This window comes from Xiphophorus hellerii, chromosome 16 (assembly GCF_003331165.1).
Source record: "Xiphophorus hellerii strain 12219 chromosome 16, Xiphophorus_hellerii-4.1, whole genome shotgun sequence".
NCBI lineage: Eukaryota > Metazoa > Chordata > Actinopteri > Cyprinodontiformes > Poeciliidae > Xiphophorus > Xiphophorus hellerii.
In genome coordinates, this window is record NC_045687.1 from 15,209,754 (window position 1) to 15,233,178 (window position 23,425).

At 38.1% G+C, this 23,425-nt stretch overlaps 2 protein-coding genes across 3 annotated transcripts; one reads left to right on the forward strand and one right to left on the reverse strand.

Annotated features, from left to right (window-relative positions):
* Positions 1–1,566: 1,566 nt before the first annotated feature.
* On the reverse strand, positions 1,567–9,243 carry ankrd40 (ankyrin repeat domain 40). Its single transcript, XM_032588014.1, has 5 exons — positions 8,713–9,243; positions 6,565–6,713; positions 5,748–6,401; positions 5,259–5,440; positions 1,567–3,812 (listed from the first exon to the last, which is right to left on the reverse strand). Exons 1-5 carry the CDS (start codon positions 8,844–8,846, stop codon positions 3,669–3,671), a joined length of 1,263 nt encoding a protein of 420 aa, XP_032443905.1. The 5' UTR covers positions 8,847–9,243; the 3' UTR covers positions 1,567–3,668.
* A 1,786-nt stretch (positions 9,244–11,029) lies between these two features.
* luc7l3 (LUC7-like 3 pre-mRNA splicing factor) lies at positions 11,030–18,251 on the forward strand. Of its 2 annotated transcripts, XM_032587133.1 has the most exons (11): positions 11,030–11,287; positions 12,616–12,682; positions 12,775–12,814; positions 12,898–13,042; positions 13,160–13,234; positions 13,869–13,973; positions 14,158–14,319; positions 14,422–14,771; positions 15,128–15,354; positions 16,175–16,383; positions 17,821–18,251. In XM_032587133.1, the coding sequence occupies exons 1-10, from the start codon at positions 11,189–11,191 to the stop codon at positions 16,348–16,350; spliced, it is 1,446 nt and encodes a 481-aa protein (XP_032443024.1). In that variant the 5' UTR covers positions 11,030–11,188; the 3' UTR covers positions 16,351–16,383; positions 17,821–18,251. The 2 variants fall into 2 exon arrangements, with proteins under 2 accessions (XP_032443024.1, XP_032443023.1); XM_032587132.1 differs by having other exon boundaries at positions 16,175–18,250.
* The last annotated feature ends 5,174 nt before the right edge of the window (positions 18,252–23,425 follow it).

The window sequence follows — 23,425 nt, forward strand, 5'->3', positions numbered from 1 at the left end:
TATCAGCCTTCAGTCATGTATTGTCTGCAATTAGACCTTGACTTTGACCTTCACCGTGTTTGTGAGCAATCGTAGCTCAGACACTGAGTCTGTGCGGGGTTTAGTACAGTTTTGTAAAGAGGAATGAGCGAAATGAGGATTTTTCATTTTTTAACTGTAATGTATTTTCTTTGTTGTTTAGGACAGTTTTGTTGGGAAATACTTTTCGATCTGTTAGAGAATGACTTGAACTTCGCTCAGTGACAAAGAAATCAACTTGTGACTAATGTTGCCTGACCATGTAGATCCACTGCTTCTACTCCCTGTGCCGGATGTCTAGAAAGCTGGTTCAAGACAATAAAGGTATTCTAAGTGCATTTTAAGCTTAATAAAAGTGTCTAATTTCTAAACAAAGGAGAGGGACACATCCAGCTACAGCACGGCTGTAAGCTTACCCCCCACTCTAGTCTAGACATCCAACAGAACACAGCAAGGCCAGAAGACTTGCATAGCTTTGTCCTTTGTATGAAGGCGCAGTACTCGCGACCCTCTGTGTAGATTTTGTAATATTTGTTCTCTGCAGATTGCATCACCTGGACATCTGGTCACTGCATGAACACTATTGTCTTCATTTCACAGATACAGCAGTGACGATGTGACCGTAAAGTAGATGCTGTTTGTGTTCTTTAAGTCGGACAGGGAACACAACAAAACCTCATGTTCTGCAAGATCATTGCAGGATAACACAACAGTGGGTTGTTGTGCAGATGCATGTGACGACTGACTGAACATGTAGGCACTCTGCAGCTGGAAGGTGGCGCAATTCCTGCAATTCAACAAACTCTTCTAACATGCTCAGGTCTTCAAAATAATTATGAGATGAGATGACTAGCCTGCTGCATCTTTTCCCAAACCAGTTATTGTTGTGTGTTTAGCATTATTACTCTGTTGTAACAAAAATGAGCCATCTGACACAAAGCATCACCCTACTGTAAAACAAAAGGGCTTACAATATTAAGTAAACTGCCTGGGCTAAATCTCATAAATGCAACAATTCTACAATTTCACATGAAATCAACAATCAGTTGGTTGAGACTTGAACACAATGGGTGTGCTAACAGGACAATAGTGGAAAAACATGAATAGAAATGTTAATTTGTTGCTTTCTTTTAAGCTGGTGTGATTAAATTTGACACTGTGTGGATTCAAAACAAATACACAATATAAATGATATTTTTGTACCAAAATATTCTAAATCTTTATATATTTAAATGTTTAGGTATTAATTTAAGTTTTTCATTTGTTTGAAAAACTGATGCCGATCATAATCAATATCTATATAGTTGATACTGTACATTGTTAAAAATATTCTGAGCTTGATTATTGTCAGTTTGAACAAGGTAACGTTGAAAATCCCAGCAGTGCTGTTGAAGTTATGTTGTCGGGAATTACTCAAATAAAAATGGTCAATCTTCTGTCTGAATGAAAAGGAAAACAAAAACCATTGCATGTTATCATAGGCTCCTCTAACCAGACAAAAACATAAGAAACGGTCCATTTAAAATAAAGGATGAGGAAAACAGATTGTTTCATTTACCATGCTTTTATCAAAGAACAGTTAAAGGTTTCCAGAACAAAATCACAATTTTAACAGTGCCTATTTATTAGATTATTTGTACATGTATACAGGTCCTACTGTATATAAAAATATCAGACTCTGGATGCATAGGTTAATTCCAACTGTATTCTGTATTTTGAAATAATGTGCAACCAACAAGCACAACGTAGGCATCCCCTTTTCACAAAATCAAATGTTCTTAAAAAAAAAAAAGAAAAAAAAAAGCAAATTTCATTTAGCATACATTGTTTCAGTTCACAATGTCTGCTTTGTTATTTCAAGCTCCAGCATCGCACACGTGGCATAACTTCTCTTAACGTCGTCTCGCTCTTCTTACTGAAACACGTTCCTCTTCCTTCACATTGCACTTCAACAAAAGCGTTTCGGGTCTTTCGGTGATGAACTCCTGCACAACTGCAGGAGATTTTTTTGACACAAAACAAACAAAAAAAAACAAACAGGCCTAGCTGGTAAAAAATATATATATACACAAACACTACCTAAAACCCAAATTAAAACAAAGAGTTAGAGGCTCAAGTATATTCAGAGAATTAAACTCTCACCACAAGGTAAGACGCTGATTGTAAGACATGTTTAGTATCCATTTACTGAACTTTAAACAGGAGCCCCAGTAACATGTTAACATAGGCAGCGTAAACAAATCTGCTATCTAACACAAGTGTGTGTCTTTAGAGTAAATATGTATTTTCTCAGTGTTCAAGATATTCTTCAAGTCAAATTCAAAGTGACCTTTTTAAATTGTCAAGCTAGAAAAAGTGTCAAAGGCAAATGTTAGTTCTGAAATAATGATTCAAAAAAAGGACCAGACTGGCTTTGAACAGAAAAACTGTAGCCGTATGATAGATACTGATGTTATGTGTAGTCCTCAACATGAACAAAGAATATCATGGCCAAGTTCCAAAAGAAAACAAAAATCTGTATGTTTTCCTTTAGCACTTGTGAGAAAACAAAAATGAAAACAAAGCTACCTTCTCCTCTAAAATAGTGACAGGTTTGTTAGTGAAATTATCGTCTTTGCTGGCTAGTCCGGTTTATTTATTTATTTTTTTGGGGTCTCAATTCTAAATTGACACTAAACAAATTGACAGCAATGTAAAAATATTTAACACAGGGCAGGATTTAAACATTTTAAGATGAAACCTCATACACATTTGCTTTGCCACCAGAATGCAAGATGTGGCTCTGCTCTGAAAACTGAAGTTTGATTCTGGCTGCTGAACATAAAAAAGTAGCAGCAGTGTAGTGTTATGTTCAAAAAATAAAAAGCATAGCTCCTGTGTTATTCGTTTACCACAGTGGAATTATTTCAAAAACAGGAAATAAGTTTTCTTTAAATCGTCTCTGAGAGGATGCAGATGAGAATATATGTTTATTTGAGGCCAATAAATGAACTACTCCTAATTAAGTGAGATAAACTTTGCTTTCATTTGGCTAATAACAGATACCGTCTGTGAGAAGACACTATGGTTTATGCAAAGAGCATGTGTGCACAACCAAGACTAATCGGATATGACTCTGTAGCTCATTCTGTTAGAAACCAAAGTTGCTGTGTGGTCCACTGTGCTGCAGCTTATCCGGCATGGTGGTCTGATGATGATCTTATGTTAATCCTTCCTGATGTCTTCTTGGCCAGTTTTCCACAATAAAAACTTGTCCTTATAAGGCGATCGCAGAATCCAGCCCGTTAGGAAGACAAGCCAACGTCCCCCTCTGCTGACCCACTTACTCCTTGGCACGAAGTGCAGTGGGAGGGCATGATAAAGAGGAAAAAAGAGGGTCAAATACGTTGCACATATTCGAGGATACCATGCATCAGCTTTCACTTGGAACTGATTCGGGTACACATAAGCAGCAGCAGCAGCAGGCCCAGAAGGGGACAGGAGGAGGACAATAGCTACAGTTGTACAAACAAATCCCAGCTGAAATATTGGTCAAACATCAAAGCTGAACAAAGCTGGAACAAAGGAGCTGGGCAGGGCGACTATCTGAGGTTGCTCGAGGGAAGCTACAGAAGCCCGTCGTCAGGGAGACCTCTGGGTCTGGGTTTGCTTCAGTAAGTGAGGCGAGAGGCCTTCATGTTGTAGCAGGGCCTGTCTGTCAGGCTCCCCGTACCAGAGAACAGGGACAGGCCTTCTGCTTTCTCCAGCACAACCTCCAGCTCCTGGAAGTCCTGCAGCCGAGCCACGTCCTTGTCCTGAATAGGAAGGACAAATCGGTTGAAATAAAGAAATTCCTGACTTATAAAAATACCAGTTCATTAATGACCAAGTTGTTCTGACAAAGGGTGGTGGAAGTTTCTCAGTTATGAACTGCCAACTTTTAAAAAAAACTTAAATTAGGACAATTTAAGCTGACTGTTAGGTGTTTACAGGAGAGTAAAAAAGTTTTGAAATTAAGGTTGAGTTACTGCGGTAATATTACTAATGTAATAGACATTTAGGACGCTTGCCTGTGATTCTGTCTTTTACAATTGGATTTACAAATACTATCTTTATCAAGCAATGTTCAGAAGAGATGGTCGACTTTTTAATCACATAATTTAAATTAGGGCCAAAACAATTAATTGTCGTGAATCGATTATTGAAATAATTGTCAACTAATTTAGTAATCGGTTAATGGCTACCTGGAGACTCAAAAGAAATTTCCACTTGCTAAAAGAACAACACATTCAGAGTCTTAAATAATCCAAAATTGTACAAAAATTCTATAAGGTTGGCATTTAAGATAAATAAAAAAAAATAAAAAACTGATAAAAATGTTCTACCCAGAAATCAGGTGGTATAATTTTAGATTCACCTGGTTCAATTTTTTTTGAAGTCCTATTAAAAACCTTTTGCTATTCAATTATTATCCAGAAATGTATCAACATGTTGTTGTTGATGTTAAAAATATGTTTTTAGCTATAGATCTTTCCTTTGCTACAAACGACTAAACGTTCAATAATGGAATGCTATTAATGCATTTCAGCCAATAAAATGTATATTTTCTTATTTAAACATGGAATTGAATTATTTGTAACTTGTAATGTATTTCTAATATTGTATAAAAAAGTCTTAAATGATTAAATGAAAAATTTGCAGAATTTATTTTCCAATTTTGGAAAATAAATTCCAGAATTGGAATTTATTTTCCAATTCTGGAATTTAAAATTCCAGAATTGGAATTTTAAATTCCAATTTAAAATTGGAATTTTAACTTAACAAGAAAAAGAAACACAAAACTTTTACAAACAATTGAGTTTTTAAAAAACATGCAGTCATCTATTAGACTGCGTGTTTAATAGAACAAGAAAAACAAGAAAAAGAAACACAAAACTTTTACAAACAATTGAGTTTTTAAAAAACACGCAGTCATCTATTAGACTGCGTGTTTAATAGAACAAGAAAAACAAGAAAAAGAAACACAAAACTTTTACAAACAATTGAGTTTTTAAAAAACACGCAGTCATCTATTAGAAAACGATTAACAGAGAAGAATACAAGGATGGGAGGAGGAGGGGGGGAGAGCGGAGCCTTTCTTCCACCCTGGAAGTGTAATTTCAATACACTTCGATTTGCAGACAGCATTTTTTTTTTTCACAATACATGTATAGTAACGCATGAGTACATAATCCGCAGGACAACACATCTGTCAGCTGTACCTTTCTTAACATGGTGTTTGGCAGCTTGCGGATCTTCTCCACATGTTCAGCACTGATGTCCAACTCGCGGCAGCAGACTCTCAGGAGGGAACGGTAGGTGAGCTCCTGACGATCCAGTTCTACTTCAATGAAGTCGTTCTCCCGTGCATTTGGGTTCTGGATTCGAACCTTCAGAACCAACTCTAAAAGAAAAAAATGAGAGATACCTCCTTATTACACACATAATATGGCTTATTTAACAGACACAATGGGATCTCAGGATAACTGCGTCACCAGTTTATTATTGTCATGTACTAACAAAGCAACCTTGTTGGACCAGTTAAACTTCTCTGCATATTTGTCTCTGTTGTAGGGGTCAGAGGTCAAGGTGAGTGACGTTACACCCACTAAGAGTCTGTTCTGCTTCATCAAGTTGTATACTGTATGTGGGAAGTTCAGTGTTTTGTTTATGTAAAAACTAAACAACAAACAAGTAGTAGTTTAACCCACCTTGTACATTTACAGGAAAGGTGCTGGTGAAAAAGAAAGGCTGAAACGCTGGCATGGGCCCATTGGCCTGGCTGTAGCTCAGCTGCTGTGGAATAGACTGTTGACGGCTCATGGTGGGGTTCGCGCTGGCCACCGGAGCCTGAACCTGTGTGCCGCCGCCACCACCGCCGGTCAAGCTTGGGCGCGGCGAGGCCAGTGGAGGTGAACTCACAGTACCGTTGTGGGCCACCATGTGAGGGTAGTCGGCATGGTTGACCAGGTGAGGCTCCACTGAGAGGTCAATAGGCACCGTGTGGTTCACAACAGTGTGACTGTGGGATGAGGCCATGCTGGGCGACACGCCGTTTTGCTCAGGCACAGGAATGAATTCAGGAGCTGGAGGTTGGCTGTGATTGACGACGGGGTTTGGTGAAGGGGCGGGCCCGTCGCACACCATGCTCTGGGGTTTCTGGAGCTCATCGGTGGAGGACAGCGAGGCTGAATCACTCTGCGTGTCTTCAGCGTAATCTCTCGAGCCGTTCTGTGTGAGGGGCTGGGTTTGGAGGATCTCTGACTTATTGTCCATCTTGGAGTACATGAAGGGCGGGTTGGACAGGTAATTTGGGATGATTGGTAACTCAGGCTCTTTCACCTCAGGCACTTCCTCCACCTCAACTATGAAAGTGCACAGACAATCATTATTTATTAAAGGGTTGACATAATGACAAAGACGATACTTTAATAGACAGATTTAGACAAATAATGGCTTGGGTTTTAACTGAACATAGCAAAATTGGAACATGATAAGAATAAGGAGAACATCAAAAAAAGATCTAACCTCCCAAGAGTCTCTTGATCTCTGGTTTAGATGTAAGCTGAGAGGCGAGCTCCTCTTTAGCCGTGAGGATTTCTTTGTCCGCTCCACAACTGAGTAAGTAGGACACGATGTGCTTATGGTTCCTCTTGCAAGCCCAGTGCAGGCATGTCCTGGTGGAAGAAATCGAAAATTGCTCTTTCCATCCATTCATGCTCTGCAGCTTCTTTGTTAAACAGTCAAAGAAAAATATGTCTACATTTATCATTTAAAAACAAACATGCTCCTTTTATAACATGAAACCTGAAAATCTAATATATCCAGATGGTGAAGTGTAGACGAGCCATCTCTAAACTTAAAGTATCATGTTTAATTAAAAAAAATTAAAATAGCTCACATTGTAATGCCAACCATTCTTTCCAAACTAGAAAGAACTCATTAACTCAAGGTTCATTTTGAGGTATTTTTAACATAATGCTATACAAAAATCTAAGATAAATATTGTTAATTTTCTTTCAAGTAAAATGTCCTAATCCTTTGGGATTATTGGCAAACATCATGTAGTTCACCAGAAGTGTTTGGGAACGCTCTCAAACACGTTCTCGTAATGATCATAAATTATCATAAATGATCAAACGTTGTAGTTTGATCATCTATGATTAAACTATAAATGATAGTTTGATCATTTATACACATTTTTGGTAAACTTTTTGTTTTGCAGAATAAGTTTTTTCATTTAAAATTTGGTCATCAGAACCTTTTTGTAACGTCACTTTAAGTTCCTAACTTTTTTTTTTTTGTCTATATAACATTTTTATTCACCAGTCTCATCACTTGTTTCATGCAAAATGTTTTTCAGCATATCACCTAGGTTATACATGATACGTAGTTTTATATTTCAACAATTAATGATTATGGTTTACAGTTAATGGGAACCAGAAACCCAGCTTCAATTAGAAAAATTCAGAGGATCAAGTAAAAAAAAAAAAAAAACCTTAATAAAAAACACTAATGTTATGGCCACACTCTTGACAAGGGAATCATGGGGAACACTGCTGCCACAAAGGTTCACTCCTAAAGAAGCTGGTTGGCAGTAGTGTGGTAGAAAAAGTGCACAAACAGGGATATTAGAGGGTTTAGGGGGAGATTTACAAGACTTGCACTGCTGCAGGGGTTTCAAGAAACACCACACACAGACAGATATCCATGATACGAGCTTGAGCTGTGGCATCCCTTGCATCAAGTCACGCTATTAACACACACGTGTCTTATCAGGACTAAAGAGCTGTAATTTATTGTAGTTATTAAATTTTACTACAGTTTTAGTACAGTGTGAATTATGCAAATCTGAGTACATTGTCCTGACATGTTTCAAAAATGTCCTCCCCGAGACACTCCCACATGTGCCAGCTTGGCAGACGTAATTAAAAGGTTACTGTGAACACTGCTTATGTAAATGTCTGATTATATGAGAAAGTAACTTCTACGTTTCTATTATCTGTAATCTATAACAACTGAAATTAAAAGAAAAACAACTGCTACCAACAGGATTCTGTCTAATAAATATTTGAAATGAATTTGAACATTTTAATTGCTGAAATAAAATTTTTAATCTAATTCTTTGAAATGCACCTGTTATCACATTTGATCTAGCTATGATCAGAGCCTTTATGGAATGGGTGTTCACCTGGAGCCCTCAAGAACCAAATTAACAGCTTTAACTCAACCTCAACTTGACAAAGTTCTGCAGAGGCCTGCTAATGAGCCATTTTTGGTTCAGGTGGGTTGAACCAGAGAAAAAACATAAATGACACCAGCCCTGAAGGACTGACTCCCTACGGGGATTTTTTTCCCCCCACTTGAACATGTTATCCTTTTGGATCCGTTGTGATATTATTGTAGTTTCACAGCAACAACGCGCCTATTTAACCACTGGCATGCAGAGTGATAAAGGGCATTTCGACAGACTCGGAGCTCTACGGCTCGGATAAAGCAAAAGGGGCAAGGCTGACTGGTTAACAGGCTTAGAGTCGCCTAATAGGATAACACTGACCATTTTTATCCCTACAACGACGCACTTGGCTCAGTGACTCCTACGAGGGTTTCAATTGGTGAAGCTAAACACAACAAAAAGTCAGTCACAAACTGCGGTAATTTACTAGAAACGCTTACCACCCGTTGATCTCGTTCTGTGAATTAACATTCACCCCGCTCTCCACCAGCGACCGCACTTCGTCGATATCCCCGATGGCAGACGCTTCTCTCAGTCGCTCCTGCAATTCTTTATCCAACGAAGTCGTGGACATTTTGGCACAAGCAGCTAGCGGAGTGAGACCATAGGACGGCAAAAGTGTCTCGACAATAATATGGTCTAACACTGTGTTCGCTAGTAATGCCCACACAGAGTCCCGCTGAGAGTCTGATCAGCTAACCGGTTCACCTTACCTACCAGTGGCTAGCTTGACTTGACAGGGGATGCTAGCTTGTGACAACAAATAGCTTCGGCTAACGTAACTTCGTTTTGAAGAGTTCTTCAAATCCTCAGACTGGAGTTAAACACTCAACATTCAAATATGCTGTTAGTTCATGTCATACTACCATTGACTATACCCTGCCTGGGTCATTCAGACAGCAGTGACGGTGTCCTGTCAGTCTCAAACACCACCGCTTGTTCGTCGAGTCGGAGGGGTTAGGATGTGACAACATTATGCACCCAGGTAGTTGGTTCCACTTTCTCATATTTTAGCTCAAAACACTGTCGTTACATTACTCTTTAATGCTACTTTTCACAACTTTGTCTGCTTAACAAATAAATCCGATCTTTAAAAAACAAAACGAGTTAAATTAGCTTATTAAAACTACACATGCATAGTTATATTTTTAATGCATTATATATATATAAAACTGTCAATTATTTTAAATGAATGCCAACAGCATTCACACTAATAAAACACATGTAAATAAACATTACGAGTTATTGTAATGTTTATTACATCTAATATAGGTAAATGACTATTGCATCTCCAAAATGTGACCACTAGAGGGAAATAAATATCCACATGCCAGCGCAGCCGCTATCCTAGATCTGATCCATCCATCCATCCATCCATTTTCTAACACCCCTGTCCCTAGTGGGGTCGGAAGGGGTGCTGGTGCCTATCTCCTGCTAAGGTTCCGGGCGAGGGGCGGGGTACACCCTGGACAGGTCGCCAGTCTGTCGCAGGGCAACACAGAGACAGACAGGACAAACAACCATGCACACACACACTCACACCTAGGGAGAATTTAGAGAGACCAATTTACCTAACAGTCATGTTTTTGGACTGTGGGAGGAAGCCGGAATACCCGGAGAGAACCCATGCATGCACAGGGAGAACATGCAAACTCCGTGCAGAAAGACCCCGGGGCGACCCCAGATCTATCTGATATAACATAATCAGTTTTTTGTTGTTGTTCTTTGATGAAACAGTAAGAGACGATAATTCCTGCCCCCATCCATCAGCATCTAGAATAACTCTTTGAAAAGCCTTGCATAAGTTCCAACAACATTTAAGTTTCCTATGGGATCAATAAAGTGTGATTGACTGTCAACCAATTACTATCAATTTTCCAGAGCACAAACTTAAAAATGTAGGCTATGTATTGTGATGATAAAACTAAGCTTTTTAAAGGTGCACTAAAGAGGTGGATCGAGGAAACACCAGTAACCTTTTCTGGTCAAACTAACCAGTTAAGGTCATAATGTTGACATAGAATAGATAAAGAAGGGTATATTTTGATCACCTGACAAACTAAACCCTTATTTTAAGGCGAAACTGACCCAAAGTCATGCCACAGCAATTAATTCAGATTTAAGTCTGACCTTTGACAAGGTCATTTCTAAAAATTTTGAAACTCTTTTCATATTTGTCCTAACATGAACACTAACTTAATAAATGAACTATAAGTTCTTTAAGTTCTAAATGAGTCATTGAATTGAAATGATTGTAGATTCCAAAGCCCTGTAACATTTTAGAGTTTGATATGTCATTGAATCTTTCCTCATCTCTTCCCCAGTTTTGTTTGGCTATATGATGCTGCTTTTTGATATAGTTTAGCCTATTTTATGTTTTCAGAAAGGTTTTATGATCTCATGATTGATTCTACAGATCAGACAGTAATCAGGTTCAGTCAGTTCCATTCACCTTGTAAACAAAGGTGAATGGAACCTTTTCATTGTTAACGTTGAACCAAACAAATATGGTAAGCTGTGTTTTCTGACTGGACTTGAAGTTTCAAAATTACATTTTGTGTGTACTCTTGTCATGGTTTTATATGCTCTGAAACATTAAAGTGTAACTATAAAAAGCAATAATAATAACAATAATAGGAGAAATCTGTAAGATGCAAAAAAAAAATTTCATAGCCTAGTTTATAAGACATTTATTTGCTCACAACAGTGGGACCATGCGTGGGACTTTACTGAACTCTGCATCAGTTTCTGCATCCGGTTCAGAGTGACCTTTTCGAAGACGAGCGGTGAGCGGGCGTTGTTGCTGCTCCAGCGTCTGCCATTTTGGTTAGAGCTACTTAGCATTGTATTTGGCATAAATAGGCTCCTCGGGATACACAGCGGTACTCCAAGAGAAGGCACCGCAGTCCTATCAAAATGCTGTCTGCAGCCCAGTTACTCGATGAGTTAATGGGCAGAGACAGAAACTTGGCCCCTGATGAGAAGCGCTCCAACGTGCGATGGGATGACGAGAGCGTAAGTTAGCATGTAGCTAACCTTAGCTTCGAAAATGTGATGAGCTAACATTTTTTTAGGCAATGCGAGATGTCTTGCATCATGTCTTCTATGGTTTGGGACTCAACTGGCTTCTTCATCAGGGATTTTCGCTTTAAGTTTCATTTAAAAGGTTCTTCTAATTAAATCTTAGGGGACACTGCTTTATAGGTACGCATGTTAGCGGTATTAACCTGAAATTGCTAACGGTTAAGCTAGGCTAGGCCAGTGAGTCACAATGAAGGATGGCAACGCTCTCGTCAGAACGAGGTTTTTAAAGCCTCAAGATACCCGAGAGATACTTTTAAATGTGTCATAATCAAGTTTTCTCAGATTAGACACTTTTTTTCATATATGTGCTCTTCGAATAAGTAACTTAAAGTCTTACGTGTTGAAAGCAATTTCTAAGTGTTAAGATCACGTGTGGGTTTAAAATGAGAGCTACCGCTAAAGTTTGTCGGTAGTATGTTTCCCTCGTTTTACACTGAAACCAGTGAGAAGTTGTTATCCAAGTCACAGAAAATGCTCTGAGGTTGCTCTGAAACCTCAAGCAAAAAATTGTTTGTTTTTTCAGATGTTTTAAAAGAACTGGCTTGTTATGGTGTTTTATTCAAAGAACCAAATTAGTTACTGTAGAATATGCTTATATATATATATATATATATATAACAGTTACTAAGATTGATATCCCAGGAGAAAAAAAATATAAATAACGTTTCTAATTTGTTTTTACTACATGGCCATTTCACATTTCTAAATTATAGATTTAGTTTATTTGAAAATAATAAATCTACTCATCAGGTAAATTTGGCACATAAGCATTGCATCACTTTTTAATTAAAATGGATAACAAATAATTTTATACATTTTATATTTTAAAGAAGCCAAATAAAGTTGGATTTTTAAGGCAATGGTGCAGGTTTTGGCATAATCAACATAATCAAGCAATTGAAGCAAAAAAGGGAGACGCAGACTAGTTCCTTTTCCGACCTAGAGAATCTGCAGATTCTTATTTTCTTTGATCAGGTTAGAGGACAATATTGCATTATTGTTGCTTTCATTTGATGCAAAAATACTGACATCTGAATTGATTTGGAGTAAAGTTAACTTTATTTTTGTTTGTGTATTGAATTGTACTTGTCAAAAGTGTGCACTTCTCCTTCGGTGTGCTTGTACTGATTATAGAAGTCTGAAATAGTTTTTGACTTAAATGAACGAAAACCTCGATTTTCAGAGTTTTACAATTCTTCATAAATATTTCTTAGAATATAAACATAAGAAAAGTTTTATATTTCCCTTTTTCTCTTAAGGTTTGTCGATACTATCTGTGTGGCTTCTGCCCAGCGGAGCTATTCACAAACACACGCTCTGACTTGGGTAAGGACCTAAAGAAAGAATAATAATAATTTAATAGTATTAAATTAATACTGTTATAACATAGTGTAATGAGGCATTTCTATTTTTTCCAGGTCCTTGTGAGAAAATCCATGATGAAAATCTAAGGAAACTGTAAGTTCTGCTTAAGATTTTAGTATATATATTTTTTCCCCATTTTGGATGTTTTGACCTGATAAACTTCTTTCTTGCCACAGGTACGAGAAAAGCTCTCGGTTTATGAAAGAAGGCTACGAGCGAGAATTCCTGCGGTATCTGCAGTCTCTCCTGGCGGAAGTGGAGCGGCGGATTCGTAGAGGACATGCTCGGCTTGCACTCTCCCAAGCTCAGCAAAATGCAGGGGTTTGTAATTTTATTATTAGTTTTTTTCTCACAAATATGCAGTTTTACCTATTGTGGAAAAACCACAGGAAAATAAATGCACTGTTTGTGTGAGATATTGCGGTTTTATTCCCTCAGGGCCCGGGTCCATCTGGAAAGAACGAAGAGAAAGTTAACGTTCTAACAGAGAAGATAGAAGACCTGGTTTTACAGGTTTGCAACTAATTTGTTGGTATAATTTTACATTTGTTTGAGATCCATTGATAAGAAAATTGTGAAGGAAAACTTTTCACAATGTTTTTAGATGTTTGTTTTGGATCATAATTATATAAACACACGCAGGATTAGGCAGTTCTATGTGTTAAAATAGCTTTTGATGCAGCTAATATTGTCTAAGAGAATTCTGGTTTTTAGTTTAACTCGTTTGATTTCCAAAATGTTTTGGTACCAGATCCAACTTGTTTCATGACTGAGAGAAGTTGAAACCTCAAAAAGAAGAGAACAAATTTGCTATAGCAGTTTTGGCGTTCCCTTTATCTGCTGAACGTCTCGTTCTCTCTGAGCCTGAATGACCTCGTGGCGAACATGTCGGAGAACATTCAGTTTAATTTAAAATAGATCCTGATATTTTTGTGCTGTTTTTGTATTTCGTTTTCAAATCCTTCACTGATATCAGCAATAGCCAAGTTTAACTCTGCAGTAACTACAGTTACACATTTGGAATTGCCATTACATTGGAATAAATTGGTGATAAAGAAGGTCATACAATCTTAAACTGAATTGTAATAGATTACCAAGATTTCCCGTTTTCTCTGCTAATAAACTGCAACATGGTTGTCTTCCTTAGATTGAGGAACTGGGGTCGGAGGGCCGCGTGGAGGAGGCTCAGGGAATGATGAAGCTGGTGGAGCAGCTGAAGGAGGAGAGGGAGATGCTGAGCTCCACCCCCTCGGTGAGTCACCTAACACCGGCTAATCGGCCTACTGATGCAACTTAAGATAGTAGGTGTTGCTTGTGTAACACTGTTTGTTTTCAAACAAGAATTTATCCTACGATGTGCTGAAATACATGAATCCAAAATGAATTACGTTTTTATTAATTATAGGGTGAAACTAATATTGAGCTTTTTTTTTAAGACTATTGAGAGCTTTGCTGCTCAGGAGAAGCAGATGGAGGTGTGTGAGGTGTGTGGGGCCTTCCTCATCGTGGGTGATGCACAGTCCAGGGTGGATGACCACTTAATGGGCAAACAACACATGGGCTACGCTAAGATAAAGTCTACTGTAGAGGAGCTTAAGGTAACATTATGAAATGCCTCAGCTGAGCATTGGAAATCTAAGACAATTCATTTGAATGCTTTTGGTTTTGACTTTCATTCAATTGGGAATTTGTGTCCTCAGGAAAAACTCCGACGTCGCTCTGAGGACCCTCAAGGCGAGAGCCCTGCTGTCAAACGGGACAGAGAAGAGCGAGAGCGCGAGCGGGAGGAGCGGGAGAAGAAGCGCAAGGAAGAGGAAGAGAAGGAGAAGGAGCGGGAAAAAGAGAAGGAACGGGAGAAAGAGAGAGAACGGGAGAAAGAGAGGGAGCGAGACAGAGAACGGGAGCGAGAGCGGGACCGTGAGAGACGGGCGAGGCGAAGCCACTCCAACAGCCGCCACTCCAGCCGAACGTCGGAGAAGAGGCGGAGCAGATCCCGCGACCGCCGGAGGTCTAGAAGCCGGGAACGGGACAGGGAACGGAAGCGCAGCAGGTATAGTTGATTATTATTCTTTTTTTCTGCTCCTTCTCCTTCATAGCTACAATCAGCTATGAAATAGGATTAAAGTTTTCAGTTTAATGAATTATTTCACTCTTATAAAAAGATATTTAGCATCATGAAAAGGATTTTAGAACATTATTTTTGACTTAAAACTATAATAAAATTAGAATTTACAGAAAATCTGAAAACTGGCATGAAGAATCAGTTAATGTTTGCCGTCTCAAAGAAAGAACATTATAGGAAGACTTGCTTACATTACATGCTTCGATATGTCTTGCTTCAAATTGAGTGTGTGTGTATGTAGAGAAAATATATTTTTCTTCAACTTGTTCTCCTTATTTCTTCAGGAGTCGTGACAGAGAGAGGAGGCGCAGTCGTGAGCGATCCGACAAAAAACGTCGCTCCCGCAGCCGCGACAGGAAGAGGTCGCGTAGCTCAGAGCGCAAGTCTCACCGCCATCGCAGCCGGAGCCGCAGCAAGGACAGAGAAAGAGACAAGGACAAGGACAAGGATAGAGAAAGAAACAGAGACAAAGGAAGGGACAAAGACAAAGAGCGGTCATCAAAAGAAAAAGGTGGGAGCCTGTTTTCCTCAGCTTGAGCTTTGCCATTTTTGTCATGTTACATCATGAAACCTCAGGGTTTTGTGTTTGAATTTAAAGTGAGAGTGCAATAAAAGCAGTTGAAAATGAAACTTTGCTTTTATCAATTCAAACCAGAATGTAACTTTTTGGCCTTCATGCAAAAACTTCCTCCACTCTAATGGCACCATTGTCCCAGAAGTCATTGCAATAAATGTTGTCTTGAGACTATTTTCATATGACAATATTATGATAACACTAGAAACCATTCTCAAAGATCAGTAAGCTTTAAATTCTGATGAACATTTAACACTGGAACTGGAAGGCATTTTAAAATATCCAAAACAAACAAAACAACACAATGAATTATGAAGTCTCTATAAACAAAACTGTCCTTCAAAAAAAGGGCTAGTTGAGACCGAAGCACCAGACTGAAGATTTTTGTCATCCAGTTCTTGGTAGGAAGAGAAAAACGATAAATCATGCAAACAGAAATTATTGAGCTAGTTTTAATCTATCATGCAATTAAACATCTGTACAGATCAAAAACAGCTTATTGGAGTCTGAGTTTGAGCTAATTCTCCCAGAAGAATAATTAAATGTATGGAAGAGATAGAAAGCTGGTAGAGACTTAAGCCCAGTAGTAATGAAATCCTACCTTTCAGGTTTACATTTGTGAAATAATTTTTTTTTTTCACTTCTACTTGAATGTTATGTTCTACTTTGTTTTGGCCTGAATAACACGCTTTTTAAGTGAGTTATTTTCAGACTGTAATAATTGGTCAACTGCTGAATATCTGTATCGTTTTGTCAGACCGTAAGGCGACAGAGGAGAAGAGCAGCTCTAAGAAAGAAAGCGACTCGGCCACCATTAAGGCTTCGTCGGAGCCGGAACCGATGCAGACCGAGGCTGCAGCCTCCTCCTCCCCCCCTCTGCTTAATGGCCAGCAAGAGCTCCTCCAATCTGAAGGTGACACTCAGTCCAATTAAAACTGATCTGATAGGACCTCAGATCAGGCTCAGGTAAGTGCGTCCTCCTCTTCACTCCCCCTGGCTCTCGACCTTCCCTCTCACACTCTCTCCCCTTTCCTTCAGCCCTCCTACCTTCCTTCCACCCCTCCCTTCTGCCCCTTCCGTTTCCCCACGCTGTTTATGTTCAGTTCAATGCGTATGATTTATTTTTTTCTTTTTGTCGTATGTACTATATGCAAATATCTTTATCCTGTTTTTGATTAGTGCATCGTAAGTATGCACTGAAGATGAAGGACTAGGCCCGATGAATGAGAAGAAAGTAGAAAACATTCACACAAAGCCAAGAGGGAAAGGCCAGTGTAGCCCTGAGCAAACATGCCCAGAGGTACCCCTCGTTTTGTATCAGTTTTCGATCCTTACAGATGTTTAATTTCACTCTGTGGAAGAAATGACAGATCCAGTCAAATTTCTCTAGCTTTATATACATGTTTTTATCTTTTTTATTATTACTTTTCATAAAAAAAATTTCTTACTCTGAAACAGGAAAACGTAGTAATTGCTGTTTGTCCATTCAGGGAGGAAATTAAGTGGCTGTGTTTTCTACATGTTCAGATTTTACCTTTGGGAATTTGCCCATTTTCTAGCTTACTGTGCCTGATAATGCCATGCACTGTGTTTTTTTTTTAATTTTATTATTTTTTTGGGAGGTGCGGGGGGGTTATAGCACCTGGGGGGGTCTTAACAACACTAACTGGAGGTGTAGGGTTTATCGGATGAATTGCAGCTGACTTCTATACCTCACACAGCGTTGGTGTTGTGAGCGAGACCCACATGAGAAAAAGGGCAAATTAAAAATCTTGGATACTCTCTGACTGTCAAACTGTGCAGGTACTCACCCCAGGTACTCCTTTCTCTACCCACATCCATTTCTGAATGCTCTTGCCTGTCTAAGAAAAAAAAAGAACTAGCTACTTCTTTTAGAACATGTATCCATCGTGTGTATATTTTTAATTGTCTGATTTGCTGCTGTATTTGGTAACATGTTGGGGGAAGAAGAGTTATTTGAATGAATAATCTGAGACGACCTTCATGTCCTTTTGCCATTGGCTGAAATTGCCACAGATTTGTCCACAGTGTTGTTATTATGCTCAAATTCTCCAACATGTCGGGCATATTTCCACTTTGGCGAAAGGAATATTATATAGGTTTGTCTTTAAAATAATGCTAAGTTTTTATAGATATAAAGCAGATAAAATATACCAAAGTAGCCAAATGTATTCAAAACCTGCAGTGTTTATGCTAGAAATCTAAACTGTTATTTGGTTTATATTCTGTTAATGGGACCATCATTTTTTTTTCGCCCCCACAAAAAATTACCATATTTGACCAGCAGATAAACATTTGCCTGCATAGCTGGTTGTCTTTGCTACAAGCCCATGTTGTGGGACCCTTGCTAACGTTGTTTGTTGTGGCCGTTTTGCTCTGCAGGGGAAGCTGGAATGTCTTGTGGAGGAAAAAGCTGAAGAGCATGCCCACCTTTACCCTGAACCTGACTTCGCTGCTTACAAACAAGGTGAACCACAGATGTGTAGGGGGTTATTTAATAAATAACCATGAAATGATATATCTCAATGAGGAGAGAGGGTTAATACTTAGATTTTTTTTTGTTTGTTTGTTTAATTGGCTGGATAAAAGGCAGTTGTGGTTCATCTCATATTCATCTGATTCACTGGTAATAGATGACAGATATCACATGGAAAGTGTAGAAAAAGTTCTTAATGGGCTTTTTTGTTTTTGTTGAGTTGAAAATCTTTACACATCCTATGTTTCTTGGCATTTAGTGGAAATTGAATAAAAAGTGCTCGTGATTTGTACTCATTTGTCAGGTTCTACTTCTCCTGACCTCCTTTTTTTTTTTTTTTTAAAAAACAAAAAAAAAAAAAAACAACCTCAATTAAAAGCGTCTGTACAATGTAAGATCCTTGGCAGGGAGTGTTTCTTTCCTCCTCCACTTTGAGCTCATGGCTATTGCTCTTGTCCCATAAATGTAAAATATTTTCATTTTAGTTCTCATCTGAAACTCTTCATCATTCAAGATTTGTTTAAATTTCGCCTTGCTTTTAATGTACATGTTGTCATGTTAAATTAAAAGGTAAAAATCTTGTCTTTTGTTGATTTTTTTTTTTTAATCTTCTTTGTAATAAATTCTATATTTGATATTAATAGATTTTTGAAATATGCTTAGTAAGACAGGAAAAAAAATACAAATGTGGCAGTACTCCAAGCTGCATCCGGTACCACTACCCGAGGCAGGGCAGCAGTAGCAGACCCAATTACTTAAAGGTGAAGAAGCTGATAAAGACGGCTGGTTCAGTTCTGGAGGTGAAGAAGAATGGTTCAAGAAATGAAGAGCATAATGGACAACTTTGGGCATCCTCTTTCTATAAAACGGTGTGTTTTCAGTCAGAGGCTTCACCTGGACCGCTGCAACACAGACTGCTGCTGGAGGTCATTTTTGCCCACTGCCAGAACTACCATCTTTGAGAAACCTTAGTTAACAGAGGTTGCAACATTTAATTTCACTTCTGGATTTATAAAGCATTTTACAATTGAAATGAACATTTAGTCAATTTTAGGTAAGTTGTACTGAATGAGTTTTATTTCCCAGCACATTAGACATGCCAGGCGAAAATCTTTCAAGTCGTCTTTACACCTTTTCTCAGTTTTTCAGAGGTATCTTCCGATGATCCCGGTAAATGTTTGGTATTGAACATTTACATAAATGGAAAAAACTAAGGGCTTTTCAGAGCTATATTTCCTCAGTCTCTACAGTATGAATGCTTCATTTTTTTCAAGTCGATTAGATCCTTTGTTGTGGTAGCATTTTTTGTCTCTTAGAAGCTAGTTTTTTGTTTTTTTGTTTTCTTCAGAAATTTAAGGTGGTGTGTTTAATTAGCCTGTTAGGACAGGCTTTTAATGAATCTGTTTGTTTGCTGAATCTTTCTACTTCTGACTAATGAATTTAAAAGGGTTGTGAGATGTTTGGCTGCAATTTGGGGGGTTTATCTAGCAGCAGTGATGCAAACCTGTTTTAGTATCATGTGGTATATATAAACACACAATTTAGCCTAAAAACTCAAGATCAAACAGATTTTTAGCAAGATAAAAATCCTTAGGCAGCTGGAATGGTTTCATTTTGGAAAAGGTATGCATTCATTTCCACAAATTATAATTATGTTTTAATTAATTACAATTATTTCTGAAAATATTTGAATTCAGGAGTGGCTAGTATAATAGAACACAAACCAGCTGTCATGACTTGTTCAAAAATGATGGCCAGAATTAAAGATCAGACATTCATTCTGTTCCAAAACAGGCATTTTTTTTGTCTCAAAATGGCTCATTCCTGACAATGCTGAGCATATATTCGGTTAAGCCTGATGAAGGTAAATGCGTAAAACCACTAGTAGAGAGCTTCATCTGTCTTTGTTTTTGAAGAAAAAAATTTAAAGAAATCGTGGTTATGTGCTACAGACTGAAAATAATGAAATTTCTCATTGATTTTAGAGGCTGCAGACAGTTGGTCAGATGACCCCTAGAAACAGCATTATCCTCTGTGAAGCATTCTCCTGCTATTGGAATGGCTCTCATACTAGTGTTGGGCATATTTGACACACTAGGAGTCATGGATTGTAATACATCAACATTCTTTAAGAGTTTATCCTCCTTCGTGCTGAAGAGGAGATTCCTATGAAAAAAAACTTTTAAGCATCACTGACCTACAGGTATGCCGTCAGCATTTTTGTTCCTTATTAACATTACGGCGTTGTTGCATCAATCTTCAGACCATAATGGAAAATTCTCTGTTTCTGAGGCAAAAACCAGAGATACAGAGGAATGTTGGTGTGCTCCAATTGTTCTGGCATACTTGTATACAAATCCCAGAGGTCAGTTCTCCCCTGGCAACGCAGGTTTGAAGCTGTTCACAAAAAGTGTGTAGAGAAACATTAGTTCTGACAACTAATTTAAAAAAGTATTTTACAGTTTATGCAGATGGGTATATATATTTTTCCCATCCATCTCCCCTCTTGGTCAGAAATGTGATCTCGTTTTACTCTTGATTTGGAATATGCAAAGTTTCAAATGCATTATGTGGCACTTAATGAAACATATTACACATAATATAACATGTGTACTAAATATTAAACATTGCATTCTGAATTTTGGAGGTTTTGATGAGCTGAAATGAGCTTTGCATTTCATATTTAAGAAACATACAGTGAATTTTATGCTCTTAGATTACTTAACAGCAGGGGGCGCTATGTACCTATTTTTAATTGAGATTCTTCACCGAGCTGGCAGTAACATCAGCATCAGAAGTGTAGAGAAGGAATGTGTTTGTGTATGTGTTGTCTTTTATTTTGTGCATGTTCACACTGGAATTGAGAGAAAAAACAAACCCTTTGAGGATAGCAACTCCTTTCTACAGTGTCACACTCAGGCAACATTAATGTCCCGTTCTACAACACCCAGTCTGCACATGTCATTAGCAAAGCAGAATTTCCCCAGGGTGAGAGTTGCAGCTACAAGGGGGAAAAAAGAGGCTAGAAACAATAGGGAGATAGTAAGCTGGGGAGGCAGGAGAAACCAAAATGTGACAACGCAGGAAACAGGAAAAGAGAGCATCGAAAGAGAGTTTAATGGGATGCTAAAAAAAAAAAAATCTCACAAAAAGAAGAATGCCTTTGGATTCTCTAGTGTGGTGTTGCAGAGAAATGCACTGACTCTCAAGCAAAGTTTAAAAGACAAGAGCAGCACAGAGGTTATTCAGGAGAAGAGAATTCATGAGAACTTTTAGCTCGCTGTCTGATTAATAACCAAAACTGTTTTACTTGCTAACAGCTTATGTCAGTTGCCACTCAGGTTGAGATGAGGCAGAATAATTTCTCTGTCATTTGAACTGAACTCATGCGTCGTGCCCTGAAAGCTGCTTAACCAATTTTTTTTTTTTCTCCGTAGCCAAATCAAATGTTCAACGTCATTTGTTTCTCAGTACTCGTAATTTAATGCAACCTAAGAAAGGTTTTAATCTCCAAGGTGGCAGATGTCAAAGGAAACATGACAAATTTGCAGAGGAGAAAATAGGCTTGTCCTTTTCATTAAAGTTTTAAACATCTGTGCTTTACGGAAGAGCGACCAATGCATAGATAATTGCCTGAAGAAGCATGAAAATATATACATTTTACAAATCACCACAGGAATGAAAATAAAAACCCCAACAGTTCACTTCTCCCAATACAAAGTCAACTACAGGTTTTTTTTTCGAAGCAGAGGTGAAAGAACCTTGTTAATCTTGTTAATGTTTATAATTTAAGGGATTAAAATAGACAGTGACTTCACCGCTGCAGAAAGTTGTGGAACCTGCACTTCACACCACCTTCTCATCTGCTGAGACTGCTGTCTCTGCTGATGGCAGTCTCAGCAGATGGCGTCACCTCAAGAAAGAAGCCAGAATCAACGAGCTGTCATTTTTTATTCTCTCTCTCTTTCTGACCATCTCCTCCTTTGTGCCATCTCTGTTTTGCTTTTGCCTTTTTTTCTTCTTTTGTCCTGCAGTGTTAGCGGTTCTGGCTTTTGAAGAGCTACCCAGAGTCAGGAATGCAGTCACTATGAGAGTTCAGACCTCCCAGCTGAGCTTCAAAAAATGTGTGAACAGAAACTCATTTTCTGTGCTCATCCTCTGACATCGCCACCAGAAATAGTGGGAATGGTGTAAAGTAGTGGAAGAAAGAAATGTTTCCAGAAACTTGACATTGCATTATTATTATTTTTGTGTTAGATGCATCATCATAAATTAGATAAGGCACTGGGTGTCTGCTGAGCATTTTTGATTTACGTCAGATTTTAGAAAATAAAGTTGGCAAGGGGTGGAACAAGTAATATAAAAGCTTTTAGGTTGAGGCTTTTTATGGAAAATTGCAGCATGTGTTATGTGGATGAAATCACTTTCACCACAAAAAAGGGCTATTGACCTTAAGACCCCATAAACAGCACAGCTACAGATACATGTTTTAAAGCAGGCAGAAGAAGCCAAGCATTTCACAACATGTAACCTTGTGTCCATGGGGCTGGGCACAGCTGACCTTGCCTACCTTCTAATATAAAAGTCAATGGTCTTGCAGAGTGTTAAAAACCTTAGAGGTGTGTCCAGATGTGCAGAGAGAAAGCCTTAGGCAACTGCAGTGATACAATGATGAACAAAATATGATTTATGAGTTAAAGTGAAGAAAATATAACGCTGCCCTCTAATGGATAGTTGAGTCATCAGATAATACCCGCCGAACGTGTTCAATGACTTCATTTTAAAGGGTTTTATTAGAATCCCATTTCTTCAGCCAATATTGCCATGAATGATCACCTTTCAGTTAATTTATTTTTATTACATTGCCAGTTTATTTCCATTACACCAATTACTTAATTTAACACAGGAATTGAAGTACGCTTGATCTCAGTAACTGCAACAGGCCTAAAGAGTCTTGTGGTTATTTACGTGTAGGAGAAACATATTAGAGTAAATTCAAACACATACATCTTGTTCTAAATTATATCCAGCGTTAGTAGCGGAAAAGATTTAGACCTTGCAGCCAAAGATTTTGTGTTTCCACTTTTTGGTCTTCACAAAAGTTTAAATAGTTTCTGATCCAAAAATATTAAAGTTTCCTTACATAAAGAAGATTAAATAGGGTTGCTAGTGTTTTGGTTTGATTTCCTTCCTTCCCAATGAAGAGAAACTGTAAATTTTTTACATATTGATAAAATTTTAAATAACATGACGTGCATATACAGTATATATATGTTACCGTAAATATTTTGTTTTATAAGAACACAGTTTTATTATTCTTTTTCACAGAGAAAAAACATCCAGTCATATTGTCATATTCAACAAATTATTATCTGCATTCCATTGAGGGTTGTTTGTCGGATTAACATGTATAGATTGTGAATATTCTGAACGTGTTTGGGTTCAGCTTGTTTTTCCTCCAGTTGCTTTTGCAGGAATTCGTTTTAGAGGTTCCTGTGTCTCCATATGCTG

What these genes read in the sequence shown, in the direction of transcription:
- luc7l3 (XM_032587133.1), top strand. Translation starts at nt 11,189, where the DNA reads ATGCTGTCTGCAGCCCAGTTACTCGATGAGTTAATGGGCAGAGACAGA. An exon ending in TAGAAGACCTGGTTTTACAG is followed by an intron (nt 13,235 to 13,868) that starts GTTTGCAACTAA and finishes TGTCTTCCTTAG; the next exon opens with ATTGAGGAACTGGGGTCGGA. An exon ending in AGGGAACGGAAGCGCAGCAG is followed by an intron (nt 14,772 to 15,127) that starts GTATAGTTGATT and finishes TTATTTCTTCAG; the next exon opens with GAGTCGTGACAGAGAGAGGA.
- ankrd40 (XM_032588014.1), bottom strand. Translation starts at nt 8,846, where the DNA reads ATGTCCACGACTTCGTTGGATAAAGAATTGCAGGAGCGACTGAGAGAA. An exon ending in CAGAACGAGATCAACGGGTG is followed by an intron (nt 6,714 to 8,712) that starts GTAAGCGTTTCT and finishes TTCTTCCACCAG; the next exon opens with GACATGCCTGCACTGGGCTT. An exon ending in CAAACACCATGTTAAGAAAG is followed by an intron (nt 3,813 to 5,258) that starts GTACAGCTGACA and finishes CTTCCTATTCAG; the next exon opens with GACAAGGACGTGGCTCGGCT.